Below are 19,771 nucleotides of genomic sequence, written 5' to 3'. Positions count from 1 at the left end.
ATAAAACTGACAATAAAATCAGAATAAATATTGCAAAACACGTGTACATCCATCCATCCTCAGCCGCTTATTCTGCGTACAGGGTCGCCAATCCCAGTTTACACACTAGACATTTCTACCATGTACAGTATACTGTAACTAGGACTTAACCAACTGCATCTGTTTTCTCTCATTTTGGTTTTCTTTGACATGTTTTATGCCTTTATATTTGCTATATAAATGAACTTAGTTTGCCTTAAGATGAGGAGGGAAAAAACATTAAAGTTGATTATAAAATTTAACACCAGCAGGTGAGTAATACACTTCAGGATTAGCCATCATTCAAAGAAAAGGTCTGAAGAAGTCTGCTCTGAATGGAAAAGCAAACGAAGGAGTCAACACATTCACGCTGAAGAAAAACCCTCACATCAGCTGTCAAGAGGCCCATTTTATTAAAGTACAGTTTATTTCGTATTTTCACATGAAGAGGCAGTGCACACAGACATGATGAGACCCCGAGAGATTTCTAAACCACCAGCGATTTGATGGACAGGCTGCTGCCAACACTTCATTTCTAACTTTGATTTCCAGACCAAGCCGTTGTGTGAAATGTATGGAAAGTGCACCAAAGCAGCGCTGTTGTTTCTGTGATTTAAGTTTGAGCCAACAAATAACAGGAATAAACATCACCAAGAGAGGATCAGAGCGGTGGTCATGTTTTTACATTGAAACTAATGTACAGAAACCACCAAAGTAGGACAGGAGTCCACAGACTGATGTACTAACAAGCCTCCAACAGCAGAGAAGCAAACGTTCTGTCACCTTTCTTTTTTTCTTTGATGAACGTGCTTCCGCAGTTTTCTTGTGTGAATCTGACCTGCGCACTTTGTGCAGGGTGTAGTTTTTGGCCCCAAACAGCCAAAAGACATTTTCATACAGATTCACATTTCATTCGGTAGGATTCCATTTGCATCTTAGAAAACGCTGAATAACGTTTGTATGATTTTCTTTTTAACGCTGTTGAAAATTGAATAATTAAGCTATTATTTGGCAGCATTCAAGTCAGCATTTTATTTCCCCCCCGTCCTCCAGGACTTGCAGATACTCTGTACAATAACAAGAAACTACAGTGTTTATTACTGGTTGGATAATCAGCCAACGAGCAGACGCAGAAATGATCAGATTCAGGTTTCAAGTCAGACCAAACTAGGAATAAGGAGGGAAGTTTGTGGCATGATGAAGTTTACAGTTAAGACTAACTTCTCAGAACTGAGTTTTTATACAGAAAATAAGAGCTAAAAGGGACAAAGCATAGAATTCTTTGTAATGTGATTTAATATTGCAGCAACACATTTTATGGGTCACAGAGCACTGCAACATGCCAGGTCCAGATATACTGACAGGATATATCTGTGTATGTGTGTGTGTGTGGGGGGGGGGGCCTTCAGGGTCGGCAGCGCTGGATGAATCGTGGGTACAGACAGACGTCTCTGATGTGATGTCTGTTCAGCAGCCAGGTGAGGAAACGCTCCAGACCCAGACCGTAACCGCCGTGAGGACACGTGCCATACTTCCTCTGAAACACAACACACAGTAGCCTGTTAACAGACACCATTACTAAAACAGAGTATGCACCATACTGCTGGTCAAGTTCCAGACAGGTTTCAGCAGGGCCTTGTCCCACTTATACATTTAAACCTCATCTACATCTTTTGCTAACAAGCTTCACCTCGACACCTCAGTGACTAACTCTAATCTGTGCTTTGCCTTAAAAAGTCACTTAAATGATAAATCAGATATTAAGATGGTTTCAGCTCTGATACAGTTGAATTAAATAGTATTCCTTTCTGGACCAGGATGTAAAAAAACAAAACAAAAAGAAGCCCTTAGTTTTCTGTTACCTGGTCAGTGTACCAGTAGTACGGGGTCGGGTCGATTCCCTCCCTCTTATATCCCTCCAGCAGCTCATCAGCGTCCCAGATACGCATCGAGCCTCCGACGATCTCACCGACATTTGGCATCAACACGTCGACCTGCAGCACGGACGAGACGTTCACACAGCTCATCAGTTCAAATAAGTACGTAACTCCAGGGCTTCCTGCTCCGCTGTAATGTGGCACTCCACCCTGACCACACATCAGCTCCAAAATGTTCCATTTAGGTTAGAGTGATATATACTCATGTGTCAGAGATGTGGCTGTACTATAATATCTCTGGTTGCACCATGCCAGGCCGTGTTGCAAACCAATGGAGCAGGCTGCTTCATCCCTATATTAGATTTCCTGAAGTTGTGCATTGTGCACTGGATTAGCCAGAATGATACAATCTTATCTGGACATTTTATATACTTTTTAAGGGATGCAGCAGGTGATATTTAAAGATAGTTCTGTCATTAAATCCCACGAAAAGACTAAAACCAAAAATGAATGTATGTGTATCCACAGCCAGATACATCTAATTCCCTTTGCCACTGTGGTCTCCAAAACTATTAAAAAGAGATTTGCTACAAACTACAGGGGCCCACTGTTGAAGAATGACTAAACGTGGGGTTCCTACACATTCCCCACAGTTTTCCACACTAAAATCTTCAGACTTCTGATCTATAGATCTCTCAGACCATATTTGAAAAATAGCTAGATGTTTATTATATAAATAAATAAATAGTAAACATCTCTGAACAAAGAGGAAGTAAACTAACCCGTGCTACCTGTGCCTGTATTATTTTAACTTAACATACAGAAAAAAATATTGTATTATTGTTCCCTCCAGATTTTGTCTTTGGTAAATAAGAACTGAAATTTGTTTAAAAAAGTAAATGTATCACAAGTGTATGTGGACTTTCATACAGTGTGCAAATCAATGGAAATTGTAAAATATATACATACACACACACACACACACACACACACACAGTCGATATTGACTACCGGCTATATACAGCATGTTAGCCTCGAAAACCCAGCTGTATTCAAACTTTAACTTAGCTCTCCTTATTAGCTAGGCTCCTTACATGCTTGCTAATAACTTTTTTAAACTGGTGTTGTGTTGGACAGATTTGTGCAGCTGTGTTCATGAGGGTGAGGGAGAGAGAGCGAGAGAGAGAGACGGACAAGCGAGAGGATGAGCTGAGTCGAAAATCAATGTGTGGCGGTCGGCGTTGATGTTGTGGCGGTCCGCCACAAATAGATGAACGTATGGGAAACACTCAGTACCCAAAGTTCAACTATATTAAAATTTGATCCCTGAGGTTCGTACCGACTCAGTGAGGCGTTTGTCCTCGGGACAGCGCTGCATATAGAAGGATTTGATCTCAGCCGGGAAACGACAGAGCAGGATGGTCTCGTTGATGGAGTCTGTCATCAGCCTCTCTGGAGCCTCGGGGATGTCCTGAGTGAGACAGACGAGTCGAAACACACAATTCAATAATCAAACTGAGGCCACAAAAATAAGAAGGTCAAAAGTCAAAACCTTAAAGTATTTTTAGTAACAATTTTTTTAACCACGTTATTACAGAACACTTTTTTTACAATGCTGTCTAATAAAAAATCTATTGCTAATCTAAATGCATGTGGTGACACACAGATCAAAGCAGGATGCTGGAGAGTCTGAAAACTGCTGGTAAGCTAAGACCTTTATTACTGACTGGACCTGATGACCTGCAGCTCAACTTCAGCTTGAAAGCAGCACAAACAGCTATCAGCTGTTTAACCACCTGCTCCCCAAATTAATCATTTCACAATCAATAACCACATTAAAGAGGCACCTATTTTCAATTTTACATGTCAAGTTCAGTTCACTCATTATGAAGCGTGCTACCAGGCAGGGTCTAAGGAAAAGATGCTATCGAGTTGAATTGTGGGAAATGTAGGATCCATGCTACAGAGTAAGTCAGGATATCTCAGCTCAGTCCCTGCTACTCTGATTTTGACCATTCTTTTATTAATCTGTCCATTGTGTCCCCCCCAATAGACTGTATAGAAAGATGGACGACATGACACCTTGATCGCCCCCTAGTGGCTGCCTGCAGTATAGGTCATGCTGATGTTACGATTCAAGTGTCGATTTTTCTAATTAGTTTGGTTTTAATTAGTTATTTGATGCTATAAAAAGGGGGTTTTAGTTCATGATTGGCAGCTGAGTGTACGGACAGAGCCTGCGCTAACTAGCAGACTTCTGGCTCCAAATCACGTCACCAGCGAAAGACGGCAGCGCCCGTATCAGAGACGTTTTCTTTTATTTCATTTTTGTACAGAGGGAGGAAGTGGAGAGGCATCCATCTTTATGTACAGTCAATGTATGGAAGCATAATCCTTAATTAATAAAAGTACCCCTCCTGATTTCTTTCTTTCCACCTACTTTATATATAAAAATAGGTTTTGTTCAACTTCTTCTGATTGTGGTACATTTTATTAGTACCATTTCATTATATTCAATTGTACATTTTACTTTGACTGGTGTTACTCACGGAGGTGCTTTATGTTCTGCCTTCTTTTATGCATTTATCTCCAACTGAACCTGCATCAGGCAGACCCTGACTTACTGACAAAGTGAATTCTGGGCTTCTGCTCAAAGTTGTGAGTCATGACGAGAGTTCCTTTGTCAATAACTCATTTGGAGAATGATGTGTGTGTTAGAAATTCTGATACGTGGGCGCGTATGTCGTGTTCAGTCGTCACCTCTCCAAACTCATAGTAGGAGCCGTCGTCCTTCTTGACGTCGTGCTCTCTGAGCCACTCGATGGCTTCAGTGTAGTTCATCCTCTTGAACGGCCTCTTGGGGGGTTTGAAGTTCTGGGGGGTAGACAACATGAAAGAAAATATTAAATAATATACAGTATCGACTCCATATGCTTATGAAGATGACATGATCAAAAGCTCAAAAATGAACTTTGAAGTGCAACATTACTATCGCCGTTATTTTGTTTATCAATCATCAAAATGATGATCAACATTTTATCAATCTGTGACGTACAGGGTTGATATCATAGAGCAGCTGTGCAGCGGGGGATTTGAGCACTCGGTCCACCACGTCACAAACCAGATCCTCCAGTCTGTTCAGCAGATCCTCAAACGTCATGAAGGGACACTCGGCCTCGATGTGAGTGTATCTGGACACAGAAAAGAAATTCAGAATCATACATAAATAAATCAGAATGCAGGAGGGTTACTAACTCAGTTTCAGAAGACAGAAAACTGTTGGACCAACATATTCATCAATGCGCAGAGGTCAGACGAGGTAAATTCGATAGTTTGTGGCTCGTGTAATTAATATAACTCATGTATGTAAAACTTTGTACTCTGATTTAAGCAGGTGACATGATGAGAGAATACAGTCACATAATTCCATCACATGCTGCCATATATGGGTTTTGTTATGGCTGACTGTTCTGTAACAATTCTGTATTTGTAATTCTCCATCCTGTTTTCATGTGGTGGCAGTCCAGAAAATGCCGCATATCTCCCGAGCGTTAATGAGCAGAAGACCAGTGCATATTGTGAAGCACAGAAGCTACACTGATCATGGTTTATTATGGTGATCTGCTTTTGCATCACAAAGTTATACTGTACTGCTTACAAGAGGGGAGGAGAACGAGAGAAAGGAGTCTCTCCCTCCTGCAGCGGCCTAACAGAAAGTATAATGGCTGCTGGGGGATTATTCATCAGTTTCCAAGAAATAAAAACCACAAGGCTTTAAGAAAAACACTGACAACTTCTCTCAGACTGTATCTGCGGTCACAGCATAACTTTTGTCAGAAACAGACAATTATGTGAATAAAACAACTTAATCATGAATTCTGTTTTTTTACAGTGTTGGTTATCAAAGAGAGCGGGAGGTACTCTTTGGTACAGTACAACATTTTTTTGCTTAAAATGAAAACGATCTCTGTCCACAGCAGCGTTTCAGCTGCGTTTCAGAATTGATCTCTGTCAATACTAAAACGACTGAAAACGCACATAAACATGAAGCAGATGGTCTACTCCGCAGCTGCAGAAGATGCAGCCAAAGAAGAAAGTACTACTACAGATGAAGGACCACACCAGACTAGGAGTCGTTACAATCGACCGCCATCGAGATTGAATGGTTACTGAAAGCATCGCGGGAGTCCAAAGAGACAGAGGTGGCAGAAAACAGACTAGGAGTCGTTACAATCTCTTCCTCTGTTGTGAAGACCCTCAGTGGGCTGGCTTCAGTATTTATCCCCTCCTTGCTTAGCAGTCTAAAAAAGCCTTTTTTAGCCGTATTTCCTACACCATGCTACTACTATATGTGTAATAATAACTATAAGAGCACACTCACTCAGACAAGTGTCTGCGGGTGCGGGACTGCTCGGCCCGGTACGACTGGGCTATGCAGAAGGTGTCGCCCAGGGCAGGTATGCAGGTCTCCAGGTAGAGCTGGGAGGACTGCGTCAGGTACGCCTGCTCGCCAAAGTAGTTGAGGTTAAACAGCGTGGAGCCGCCCTCCACCTGAGTCTGCACCAGGGTCGGGGGAGTGATCTACACCCAGAGAAGAAACAAACAAACAGTGGTTAGAGAGCATGTGATCCTGAGCTCACAGCCTTCAGATTTCAGTAATATTGCTACATTTACTATGTCAAGTAAGACACACAAAACTAAGCATTCCAGTAGGACACCAGCCATTGGAAGCCTACCGAAGACTTTTTTTCCCCCCTCCTTTCAAAAGTAAAAAAACAACAACAACAAATTTGAAAATCACCTGACAGCAAAACGGGATGACTTCATTTCAGCGTGTGCGCCTCACCTCATAGTATCCGCGGCTGAAGAAGTGGTCCCTGAAGCACTGCGTGACTGTGGATCGGACTCGGAGGATCTTGGAGACGTTCTCCCCTCTGATCAGCATGTGCCTGTTGTTCAGCTGGACGTCCACGTCAGACTCTTCGTTCAGCAGGTTGTCAGCCCCGCCCGCCGGAGCTAAGCCAATCAGCTCCCAAAAGTCACAGTGCAGCTCGTGACCTCCGGGCGCCTGGGAGGGGAAGACGAGAACTCACTTAAGACCTTCTTCATGTTTGTGTTCTGCACCCCTAATGTCACATGTTAATTATTTTAACATGTGATACTAAAAAAAAGTCCATCTCTTCAGCTGTGGCTCAGTTTAGGGCTACAACTAATTATTCTTTCTATGCTTTCTATGTCATAAAATAGTGAATACCCATCAAAATTCCTGAGGGTCTTGAGATTTTCAAATGTTGTTTTGTCTGACCAACAGTCCATATAATCAATTTACAATGATTTACAACAGAGAAAAACAGCAAATCCTCACACTTGAGAATCAGAAACCATATAATGGAAAATGCTTTTCCTTAATAAATGAATTTATCAAATAGCAAATTTGTGTGGCTCCAACAACTATCCGATTACATGTTTTAGTACCAATTCAATCTCACCTATGCAGGCTATTTTACAGTGATATTTTGTTTGGTCATTATACAGAATTAAATTACAGGAAACATACTTTTCCACAATATTTTAATTTTCTGAGAACCACCTGCATGTGTGGATTACACAGTGATCAGATTACTACAGGTGTGAGCTGCAGCAGGTGTGTTTACCTGTTTGCCCTCAGGAACTGGAGTGACAGTCCCGTACAGAGCTACAGTACTCTCTGTGGACAAAACCAAGGCATTGTAGCACTGGCACTGAAGACAAGAATGAGAAAACAAGTCAGGGAAAACAAGTCACCATCAACATTTTAGCTCAAGTAGGTGTGATATCGATAAGTTGTGTTTGAAGTGAAGCCAGGTGGCTTCCTACCCGCTGGTTATCTGCCTGACCAATTACACACATTTTGTTTTGAGCATGCTCTGATTAAAAGCTTTATTTTGCCTTATTTTGATTTGAACATTTGTACATTTAAGTTGGCATCTATTCCTGAGTCACAAACACAACCTGAACTAGAGACAAGTGTGTTAATATCTTCCAGGAACAAGGTGAATACAAAATATATCTACAGATCTTAATTTATTTATTTTAATTTAGGTATATAGATATATAGTTTTCTGATTAAACTGTATCCTCTATTTAACATTCCTTGTTTCAAGTTTGTTCCATTTCAGAATAAAATTACTGGTTTTATCGAACATCGAAAAACAGAAAATTAAAAACGTTTCTCCCTCCACACATACACGCTTTATGAAGATGACAAACCTGTCTTAGCTTCAAATGTTGTATAACATGGATGAAGACCAGACGTGACAGCACTGTGATGTAACTCACTGCACAAAGTGTAACATGGGGAAGTTATTAAGTTTACCAGTTTATCAGACAGGACACACTGGAGGAATCCAGTTCCATCTCTCAACACGATGAACATCAGGTTCTTCCCTGCAGGAGACAGAAAATATACAGTGAACCAATACGAGTCAAACCTTCAACTGAGTTCAAAGTAAGTAAGTGTTTCCTTTCCTGCTCTGAAGCTCGAACAAATATGCCACAAAAAACATCTTCAAACTCAGAAGACTGATACTTATCACAACATTGCCAGATTTTTCTAAAACAACGACGGGTAAAACATGCGTACTACTTTTTATTTAAAAAAGGCTCCTCACCCTGTCTCCTGAGGCGGTGAATCCATCCGAACACCTTGACTCTCTGACCTCTCTTGGCCTCCAGGTGATGGATTTTAGCCTGCAAACACACACATCTTTAGGACTTTAGCACGATAGGGCACAGCTGTGTTTGGGGTACCAAAGATTTATTAACTGTTTAAACTCAGTTAGAAATGCTAAATAACAGGTTAAAAGTGGTACATTAGGACTAATAAACTAGAAACAATATGTAATGTGTAAGAGACCGTTTCAGGCTCAGGCAGGCTGGAGTCGTTCTCAATGACGATCTTCTTGGCTTCTTCCAGGTTCTTCTCTCTTCTCTCATTGTCGTCTGCCTGCACAACAAACATGGAGCAAACATTTAAAGACACTGTATCTGCTTCTCGGTCGTATAAACATGAATTAGGACACCCCACGCCAAAAAAAAATACCCTTAAATGAGATTTTCTGATTCATTGATGACTGTTTTATGTTGCTCTAGCGGGACGCGAGGCGGATGGTAGAACACTCACCTCCTTCTTTTCCTTGGCATCGCATTTCATCTGCTCACGGTTAAAGGCCTTCTTTGCGTTCTTCATCTGCGTCTTAGAGATCACAGCCCAACGCTGAGGAAGAGAAAGACAAGAAACACATACACGCAGAGTGAATTACAGTTACAGCAGTAACAGCTCTGCTAAGCAGCTAGCCCCAGCCCACCCTGTTTTGTAATAACACTTGTGCCTCGAGAGCGGATAGTGACTCACTGCAGTAAGGTGCATCTGTAATTCTCGTTAACGTTAAATTGAGACTGTATAGACCAAGTAGTAGACCGACTGAATAAATAGTTTACATCTTGTAACCACCTGGCATCACTGTTATGAGATGAGGCAAGAGCGGAAGTTTGGAAAGTATACACTTTGCGACACGATGCAAGGTTTGTTACGGGTATCCTGACAGTCTTTGACCTTGTCATTACTGCAATTAGTGCAATTCTTGTGAAAGGACGTGAAATGGTGCATCCTATTAGTTTGGAGTTGACAGTCAGGAATTACCCATTGTACCTTTAGGAAATGAGGAAAAACTTTCTTTTAAACTCACCTCTCCCTCCTTCTGTGATTCTACATAGATGGTGGGGAATGGTTCCTTTCCAGCACACATCAGAGCCTGTGCACGTACAGTGAACATATGACATAGTGACATATTAGTGCATCTGCATTAACCAGTGCAGCAATATCAATAATATCCCAAATGCTATTTCTACTATTAACAATACATCCTGTAGCATGATGCATTTTAAGCAACATATCTGGACACAATGAAATAAAACAACAGAGGTACTTTAAGAGACGCAGGCGTTTACCTTGAGAGGGGTTTTGAAGGGTTTCTCCTCTGTGCCATCCCCATCCTGGTCGCTGCCACATTTGTCTGATACATAGAGCTGACCTGTGAAATAGAGGATGAGTGAGAAGCAGCACTCCCTCTCAGGCATAGAACATACTTACCAAATTTACTCGTCTATGACTAACATTTGCTAAAAACCACAGTTTACAGCTGTTTTAGAAAAGTATTCAGCCTATTGGTGAGTTGTTAATATAGATTTACATCTTCAGTAGGAGCCGTTGAGCTTTGGGGAATAAGTCACGGCCCAATAAAAAGGCACTGAACAAATATATTTATCTACATTTTGCAACCCAGGTGGAGCAGAGTTTGACGCTCTCTGCTCCGGTTTGTATCGTAGGCAGGAAACTGATTCTCCCTGAGACAGAAAAGTCTCCCTCCAGTAAAGCTGCCGCCTTCTAAATCGCTGGTGTTACTTGCCTGAGGAGAAATCCATAGGGCAGGGTATTGCCTCGATACCATCGGGTGTCAAAAAATGTCTCGTCTTTCGGAACCAAATTTTGATACCTAAAGGTTTCATCTCGTCAAAGTCAATGAGCCAATAAGCATGCAGCATGCTTGACGTGCCCTAATCTAAAAGTGCTTGTAATTGGCTGGTGCGATGTAAACACTAGTTCACACTGGTTACGCAGAGACTGTGTATGTATGACAATGTGTATGCATTCCAAAGCCGATCGCTAGATGTAAAAGATGTGGACCTGATGAAGCACTGCATGGAATAAACTTAAGAGCAGAAAGTCGCTCCATCTTCGGCTGCAAGAAGACGGGTGCAGGCATCGTCTCAGCGCCCTACTGCCACCGAGCCTGCTTCAACATGCCCACCATACGAGAATACTGATGAAGGCAGCGGCGCCACGACTGAGACTCCTACAGGTAAGGATAACGTTTAGCAAACAAACAAAATTGGCCAACTTGTACAGCCTTGGATCCCAGATTCCAGTCAAAAGTGGCAGATAAAGAGTGGAGGAGGAGCTGATGAGAAGGACCCTAGAACAGGTGTTAACTGTTATTAGTAATCTTCTACTTCTCTTCAATTGTAGATCAATAGATGAATTTGTATGCTACTGAATATAGATTCAGGCCCAGATGGAACAGGGGCTCAAAGAGAGGTGACAGAGATGATAGCTCGTCTGTTGAAGACAGTGCAGCTGCAGTAGCAACACTGGTGAGAAAATATAACGACATCATTATTTTTTCTCGCCCATTTAATTTGCAGAAGAAAATGATCTTGTTTGTATTTACCGTAATAGTGTTTTTGATTTTTCTTTATTTCTTTACTTATGTGTTCACAGAAGAGGCCAAAGCTCTCTACCCTTGAGGAGCGGTTTGCTTTGGAGGACATGGAAATTGAAGTAAGAACAGAAACCACTGTCAGCACTACAGAGAAGATTCAGGCAGAGATAAAGCACTACAGATTACTTCCATCTGCGCTGTCCTCAGTGAGTCCAGTAACCTGGTGGTGGGACATGAAGGACACTCTGCCAATGCTTTATAATTTGGCAACAAGTAGGTCTGGGCAATAACACAAACATGATAATTATCACAATATTATTTTCCTCAATAAAAATTTTACAAATTAGCACTTCATTTTTCTATTAAGATCATTTATTTTGTTGATGAAAAGAGACTGAAAAAAGATTTACTAATAATATTTTTTGAAAAAAAGATTTTATCTTAATAGTTTTGAATGTTCTACCTCTGATCCTCAGTTTGCCATCGTTTTGACCATGAAGACATTTTTTACCAAGCAAATAATCGTCAACCAATTTTTGGCCATGTCACCCAGCCGTAGCAACAAGGTATCTCTGTGTGCAAGCATAATCCACACCTTCAGAGCATACATTTTCTACTGCTGGAGACATTATCAGTCAGGAGCAGACTTGGCTGTCTCCTGAAAAAGCAGACATGCTCATTTTCTTAAAGAGTGCTGAATGATTTAGAGAACTAAAGTATGCAGCAGTGAGCCTCACATACAGACTTGAAACTATTTCATTTGCACTAAAAACAAACTATTGCAGTGATTGCACTGATTTATTGTGTTTTTTATTTTGTTCCTTTGTTGGAACTGCAGTGGCTCAGGAAATGAGTCTCTGAGACAGTAAAAATGTCAAGAAACAATAAAACAAAAAAGAAACGAAAAACGTTTCGTTCAGGAACCGGTATAGAAGTCGAGGTATCGGTATCGAAAATCTTTGACCGATCCACAGCCCCTTGAAATCCATTATTCAGGGTGGGAGGGATTAATGCAGACCTGATGAATAAAAATAATATTCAAATATATGTAACTCCACCAATGTGTTTTTGTTTTAATAAAAGTGTTGTTTAATAGACTATCACAACTTTGAACTTGCCCAACCTAATGGAGACTGCTCGGCCTGATTTCTGATTAGACACACAGCACTGTATGCTTCTGTCACCAGCAACTCAGCTTTTACAGGTTTTTGTGTTTGTTTGTTTGTTTTGTTTACACGTACTGTCCTATACCGTATAAATGTCAGGAAGATAATGAAGGTAGGAAAGAATAGGTATCACCCAAGCCTAGTGCTTAATCATCTGCAGCTTACCAGACTATACAGAAATAGAGAACATGGATGTATTGCTTGTGATGCCACCACCAGGATTCTGCAGGGAGGTTTGAAGCCTCATTTAGCGATATGGCCAAGCTCTGTGCAGGCAAGTCAAGTACTTCCACACCAGACTGGGAAAACCATTTCTTCCTCCCCTATTTTTAGTTCCCTGTTAGCAGCAGTGGTTTACGTCTTCAGAAGTATTTTGGTGATCTAACAGACATCTACACTCGACAATTAAATTTTAGTATTTCCAATTTTAGTATTTTTTTTAGTATTTAATTTTAGTATGCCCTGCTCCACTCCGCTGGCTGGCGCAGTTTGTGGAGATACTGAATGGAAACACTGGTTTCTCAGACCAAACATTTTATCACTGCAGGAATACTGTAGACACCTGCAGGACAACATCATAAATAAGGTTTGAGTTGGGCTGGCCAATCAAACAACAACAACAATATAAAAAATGTTCAAGAAATGTTTAATTTAATTCATTTGAATTCCGAGAAAATTTGCACTTAACTTGTTGTTTAATATATTTTTTTGTTGAGAAAACAGCCTGAAAAAAGATTTTACTTCATTTTACTCATATTGCATGCATATTTGTTCATAATTGTTTTAAATGTTCTACCTCAGTTTTGTTGTGTTTGTCATGTTCTGACCATAAAGAATAGTTTAAAACCACAATTAACCGTCTGGTTTCTTCAACTTTCGCTCAGGAGCAAAAATCTGCCTTTAAACTTGAAAGAAATAATGATCTGACATTTATCGATATCGAATGATATCCTTTTTTAAAATCATGATAACAGTTTTGGCTTTATTGCCAGGCCCTAGGTTTGAGACAGGAAATGGGATGGGACCAAATCACGACCAAGCCCATACATCTCCCACCTTGTACTCCTTTTCCATTAGGCCTGTGTGGTTATTCTGGAAACCACAGGATTGAATAAAATTAGTTTTGTTTTGTTGTTGTCATTGTTTTTTTGCTAAAGTAAACAGCAGTTTTAAGCAGAGATGATAAGTAGCCAGCTTTTGTAAAATAACACGAGCCTTCGGTTGCTTAGTGACAACACCACGAACTTCGCTGAACATCTGAGATTAAATCACAGTAATACGATGATGTTATGAAGCTGCAGTTCTGAGCTGGGTATTTTTATTACAATTAAACAATATGACAGTAGTTTGAGGTCTTGTTATTTGGAATTGGTAAGCCTGCAGCCTAACGTTACTCTTTATTCCCCTCATAAATACAGAAACGGCGGGGGAGTCACATTAAACTAGAAATAAAATGTAAAAAGTATTGGTATCTGTATCAGCAGTACCAGCCTGGCTTTTAATTGTTTTTTTTTTATCATATAGGAATTAAGTGATATCGAACATCTCTACCTCCGAGAGACTAAAATGAAATCTGCGAATCTATTATTTTAAACGGATCACAAATGACTGAAATATGTTGCAGAGCGCGACCCTGCTGACTATTTTACATCGTCTGTCGACTTAAAGACAGAATTCTAAAGCGAGGCCGGTTCATGCGCCGGGTTTTAGGTTTTAACTGACAGCTGTCATGGCTAAACATTAACTGTTAGCCCACAGTCCCCTCTGCCGGGTTCACAGTATTTATCTGGGACTGTCATTCATTCAGCAGCAGCAGCAGGTAAATTATGTGACTGAAACTCTCTCCTTATGAATGAATATCGAGCCAGAAGCCAAACTTAGCGTTTCAAAATCAGAAATCAGCGTTAGCTAGCATGCTAACATCACCGCAACTGATGCAATATGCATTCACATGTCTTTGGAAGCTAGCTAACTACCTGCTAGCTCTGGCTGATCTAAATTTCTTCTTACCCACTGAGACTTGTTCCACACCTTTCGTTATCTCCGTCGCCATGTCAGCCCAGGTGCTACGACAGTTCGCTACGGAGGGGGAAACTAAATAACTGTTATTCAGAAAATGGAAGTTAACGTTAAACCCCAGAACAGACTGCCGGTGGTGTCAATTCTACTGCGGACATGCAACTTTGCATCAGCCCAGCCGCAGCGCGGAGGAGGAGGAGGAGACTGCTGCTGCTTCTTCTTCTTCGTTGAGGTTTAACTGCAGCCTGCAATCTCGGTGTTACATTACTGCCATCTTCTGGAGTTAGTTAACCTATAGTCTATATTTCCTACAAGTATGTGCTAACTGAAAGATGTTCACAAAGTCCAGTTGGATGCTTCGCTATAATTTGGAGAGTCCTTTTCAGGTTCCTGTAGTCCCATTCTCAGTCTGGCCATTAGGCTACTACTTCTTGTCCATTTCCTCCCTTATTTTTCCCAATACCCGTCTTCCTTTTACAGTATCTCCTGATCCCAGCGCTGTGTATTTACTTTTTGTATAAATATTGAACTCCATAAATCCAGAATTTTCTTTCTTGCCTTAACTTAAAGTAGCTCTAAATGTACCACCAGTGGCTCAAGGACACACACTGGGGTTGTAGGCTGCATCGCCGTTGGGCAGAACTCCATTCCATAAACTTCCAGGTCTCCTCCTGCTGCATCTCCTGTCCAGCAAAAGCTTGATTCTACTATTCCCCCACTTTCCCAGCAGGACCCAGTTTCAGAAAGTGGTTTTACTAAACTCTGAGTTGACTAGCCCTGAGATGGAAAACTCTGAGTTTTCGGATCCACAACAGCTGATCAGTTAGTTCAGTCAATATAGCGATAATAATGCAGTAAGCATACTGTGCACTATTAGTTTGAATCAGAAAAAGTGTCAATAAATTAGCACAATGATGTTTTATACAGTCTGTCCATTAATTCATCATTAACCAGGCTTACACGTGGTGGAATTTGACTGTGTATTAGGTTGTAGACTACATTGAATTTATATATATTTGTTCAGTTTTAATCTGACAAGGACAAAACACAGGGGCCAACAACTGAAGAGGAAAATATAGTTAAAGATTTTAAAAATATGTGGGCTAGATCAACGACATAGAGGGGAGGTAATAATGGCCATGTTTGGTCATTTACACTTGAAAAGGGCATCGAGGTTAAAATACAGCAGGATTTAAATTTCTGTCTGTTTCATCTTATTTGGATCTTGGCTTAACTTCAGTGGCTTTTTTTCAGCTATTTCAACAAATTTAACCAAAGTCACTACATTGTAGGTAAAACACAATCACACAAAACGCAGCCTATTTAAAAAAGTCCCTTTCTGACTACATTCTGCAGCTGCACCACAATCCTGCTCACTCATAAATATTAACATATAATCTCCAATATTATAGGAATATGTTCTGCAGAGTAACCAATACAATCAGAGATTATTATTCATTGATCCCATGTCTTAAGCTTCATTGCTGTTATTAAATTACACATTATGTGCAATACATTTTTTAGTGGAATTGTTTCGACTGTCTTGTGTGCAGCAGGGTCATAGTGTAAAAAAAAAAAAGGACATGCACAGATTTTAGACAGCCCTGAGAAACATCAAACATCTAACCAGGATGTTAATTCTGATGTACAGTAAACCTCTGCTAAGTAATGCGCTTCGATATGGACTGAATTAACGAGAGCCTGAAACAGCATGCCTGGCTCTGTAGAGGGAGGAGACAGAGAGAAAACCTTACAGCCCTGACATATTCAGCTGGCCCTTGTCACATGACTGTGGAAACCTACGTGGCATCCTGAGAACCGAACAAACAGCCATTAAAAAGAAAAATCATTCATTTAAAAAAAAAAGCATTTTCAAGCAGCCGCAATGTGTTGCACACTTTCACATCAAACTTTTGGGAGAAAAGCAGAAAGGAAACGTAGCGTGGTGCAGATAAAGTCACAACAAGAAAGTGCTAAATACAATTTAAGCTGCTCTGGAAAAAGCATGGCCTGATTAAGAGGATGAAAACTTTAAATGTGCACATGTTCATTCATTTTATTTATAATAATTTACTCCATTTTATTATTAATCAAAGTTTTTCTGTACATCTAGTCCATTTTAACCATTTGCACTGTGTTTATTTATTGCTAAAGATATGATATTTTAAATCTCATCCTCACATAGGCTCACACAAGTTTACAACTTAAACAGATTAAAAACAAGAAATATCCCCAAATAAATCAATTTTTCTTTTTTCTTTACTTTTTAAAAGATCTTTCTTTTGTCACATTTAAGTTTTCTTTTTGCAATCGTTTACTTTTACAAATATTTTAATCTAAATAATAGTTAACAAAATATTTAAAAAGATGAAGAATAAACCTCACTTGTCATTATGGGCATGATAACCACCATAGCTGAAAAAAGACAGAGCACTACATACAGAAAAGGTTTGCAGATTCCAGCAGAGGCTCCATCGGTATGCAAACCAAGTCCAGGACAGAGTGGCCGGCTGAATGTGGTCTGGACTCTGTGGAGGAGAGTCATGGTTTCAGAGACCCTGTAGAAGCACAGAACGCCTGCCATGTGATCCAGGTACACTCCTATTTTGGAGGACTGGGGGCCTGAGATGGAGGTTCTGATGTTGTTATGTCTGAATTCATAACCACCACAAAAAACACTGTAATGCCCAAGACTGCTCACTGTGTCCAACTACACTTTCTCTTCCTGCTCTGCTAATTTCTTAGTATGCAACTGCTACAAAAACTTCCTTATCCCACTCTCTGTTCAAATCCACCTCCCATTAACAACGTCCAGTCAGACTTTCTCTACACAAAACCTGACACCGGTAAGTAAATCTATCTGGGTGGTTACAAAGTTTTGGATAGTTATTATATTCACATCTTGCCTTTGTGCTACCCTCAAAGCTCATACATCTGTGTGCTGAGTTTGGATCCAGTGTGATTTGACATGAATATTTGAGGAATTCAGCTCTGGTCTTGGGCTCTGCCTGTGGCAGGAAACCATCTTCTTCAGTCTTTGTCAGTGAGATCTCGCACCATTCCTCACTAAGAATGTCTTCTAGTTTGTCTCTGACCTCTGCCACAGCTGCTGTCACATCCTCACTGTAGCTCAGAGGACAGATATTGATGCTGGGTATAGCTACACAAAGGCGTGACAAGAAGGTGTAATAGAACCTGGGCGTAGTCCTCTGTGTGTAAGAGCCGCTCCAGCTCAGCATCTTTCCTCCTCACCTCAGCTATCTCCTGCTCCATCTTCTCCTGAAGCTCGTTGACACGAGTCACTTCAGCATTTTGACGAGATGTGATCTGCTGCTTCACATCATTGAAGATCTTCTCACTGTTCTTCACTGCTTTATCAGCAGAGTGATTGATAGCCTCTACTTCCTGTTGAAGCACCTTCACTTCTTTCTCTCTGTCCTGGATTCTCTGCTGGATCTTTTGCTGACTCACCTCGAGCTCTCTCTGCCTCTTAGTCATTTCTGCAGCAGCTGAGACTGTGTCGTGGCCTTTATGTTCGTCCATGGAGCACAGATAACAGATACACTGCTGATCAGTACGGCAGAAAATCTTCATCACCTCATTGTGGCGAGAGCAGATGTTCTCCTGGAGCTTCTTGGAGGACTCCACCAGCTTGTGTTTTTCAAAGGCGGGGGATTCATAGTGAGGCTGGAGGTGCTGCTCACAGTATGAGAGGTCTGCACTGAGGACAGCTGTGGATTTCTTTCTGATCCTCTTCATCCGAGTGGCTTCTAATACAACGCATGCAGTAGTTGTGCCCACAGGGAATAGTCACTGGATTCTTCAGTAGCTCCAGACAGATCGAACAGCAGAGTTTTTCCTTTTCCAGCTGAAATTCTGCAACGAAACTGCCAAAATCAAAAGTAAATAAATAAATTACTCAATAAATAAATTAGTATGCCATTTATGATGTAAAAAAATCTTAAAATGTGAACTATATAAATTGATATTTCTGTTTTAATCTGCTTCCTATTTATTTACGTTATCATTTAAATGTCCATTGTATTTATTAATTCATTTATGTGAATGTATTTATTTCTTTTGCATGTAGACCATTAGACCAGGTCCAGATCAAAAACCACAGTCTAGAGCTGTCAAATCTGGACTAAATTGATCCGCAGAGGCTAGGGTTTCAGATTTGTGAAACGTTTGTTCTATTTGTGAAAATACTGTAAATGGCTATTTATCTCCTTTTTTGCATGTAATCCACATTAGACCATTAGAGCTGTCCAATCTGGACAAGATTATTCCACACAGGCTAAGGTTTCTTGAAAAAACACAGTTTCAGATTTGTGGAACCTTTGTTTTCTTTGTGAAGGGCGATTTCACTGCCTTTTTTGCACGTAGACCACATTGGACCTGGTCCAGATCAAAAACTACTATACCTCGAGCTGTCAAATGCAAAGTTAGCCTTTTTTAATGACCAAAATTTAATTTAATTTTAATTTCTTTCTGCATTTAATTATTTATTTCTGCATTTCTTTATTTATTTATTCATTTATAGATATGTCATTTTTAGTCCCTCATATGGAGGAGGAGGACGAGAATGCTGCTTCTGCTTCCTGATTGCTTTATATGACACATCTTTTGTCTGTATAGACCAGAGTGGCTACAACTGAGAGCTCTGTTAGGTTTGGCTTGTTCAGCCCACTCTACAGCTAACTAAATGGTCTACAACTCAACCTAAAGTTTTACATCCATTTGCATATTGCAACACCGTGGCTCGTAACTCTAAATCTACCACCAGTGGTTCAAGGACCCACGCCGGGGTTGTAGCCACAACTTTTTATTGTTCCATCCCTTTTCCAGGCAGGACCCTGAAAAGAAGTATGAGTCAGAGAAGACTGAGAGTGTCATCAAGTTAACACCATATAGTTTAATTCAGTTATATCCATTAATTGTTTACCATCGACGATATAGTGGAATCTGACTGTGTATTAGACTGTAGCCTACATTACATTTCAAATACCTGCTGGTACTGTATAATGAGTACTGCTCAGTACCAGGAGGAGACCATTCATTCTGACCAAATCCCCATCTCTGTTTGGGGAAAAGCAGCTTCTGACCAGACCTTTCCGGGCAGAAGATGGGTGTACCGGAGTCCCACTGTTCTGAGCTGATGGCACTGCTGGACATCTTCCGACTGCGAACGGAAGTAAGCGTGATGTGTATTTCATCTGCTGCAGCAAGTTTTTTGGTCAGTGTTGCCTGTTTCTTTGTACTTCTTCAAAAGAGCCTGGACAGAACATCTGGAAACCCCTGTCTGCTTTGAAATGACTGCCTGGCAGAGACCTTGCTGATGCAGTATAACTACCTTGTGTCTTGTTGCTGAGCTCAGTCTTGCCTTTTGACAGTGAACTGTGTTCAGCAAACACCTTGTTGGCTGAGTTTG

General features: G+C 40.7%; 1 protein-coding gene and 1 pseudogene across 2 annotated transcripts; both read right to left on the bottom strand.

The window, feature by feature from the left end:
* Window positions 1-407: 407 nt before the first annotated feature.
* On the bottom strand, window positions 408-14,564 carry nars1 (asparaginyl-tRNA synthetase 1). Of its 2 annotated transcripts, none has more exons than XM_046066072.1 (15): window positions 14,332-14,564; window positions 9,885-9,967; window positions 9,623-9,688; window positions 9,058-9,150; window positions 8,791-8,880; window positions 8,546-8,624; window positions 8,251-8,321; window positions 7,550-7,636; window positions 6,742-6,963; window positions 6,277-6,476; window positions 4,951-5,086; window positions 4,656-4,769; window positions 3,235-3,366; window positions 1,881-2,012; window positions 408-1,555 (listed from the first exon to the last, which is right to left on the bottom strand). In XM_046066072.1, the coding sequence occupies exons 1-15, from the start codon at window positions 14,372-14,374 to the stop codon at window positions 1,424-1,426; spliced, it is 1,680 nt and encodes a 559-aa protein (XP_045922028.1). In that variant the 5' UTR covers window positions 14,375-14,564; the 3' UTR covers window positions 408-1,423. The 2 variants fall into 2 exon arrangements, with proteins under 2 accessions (XP_045922028.1, XP_045922029.1); XM_046066073.1 differs by having other exon boundaries at window positions 14,353-14,564.
* A 1,526-nt stretch (window positions 14,565-16,090) lies between these two features.
* On the bottom strand, window positions 16,091-19,515 carry LOC123982288 (annotated as a pseudogene).
* Window positions 19,516-19,771: the final 256 nt, after the last annotated feature.

Source organism: Micropterus dolomieu, linkage group LG13, assembly GCF_021292245.1.
Source record: "Micropterus dolomieu isolate WLL.071019.BEF.003 ecotype Adirondacks linkage group LG13, ASM2129224v1, whole genome shotgun sequence".
Classification (NCBI taxonomy): Eukaryota; Metazoa; Chordata; class Actinopteri; order Centrarchiformes; family Centrarchidae; genus Micropterus; species Micropterus dolomieu.
This window is presented reverse-complemented; position numbering and strand designations above follow the sequence as displayed.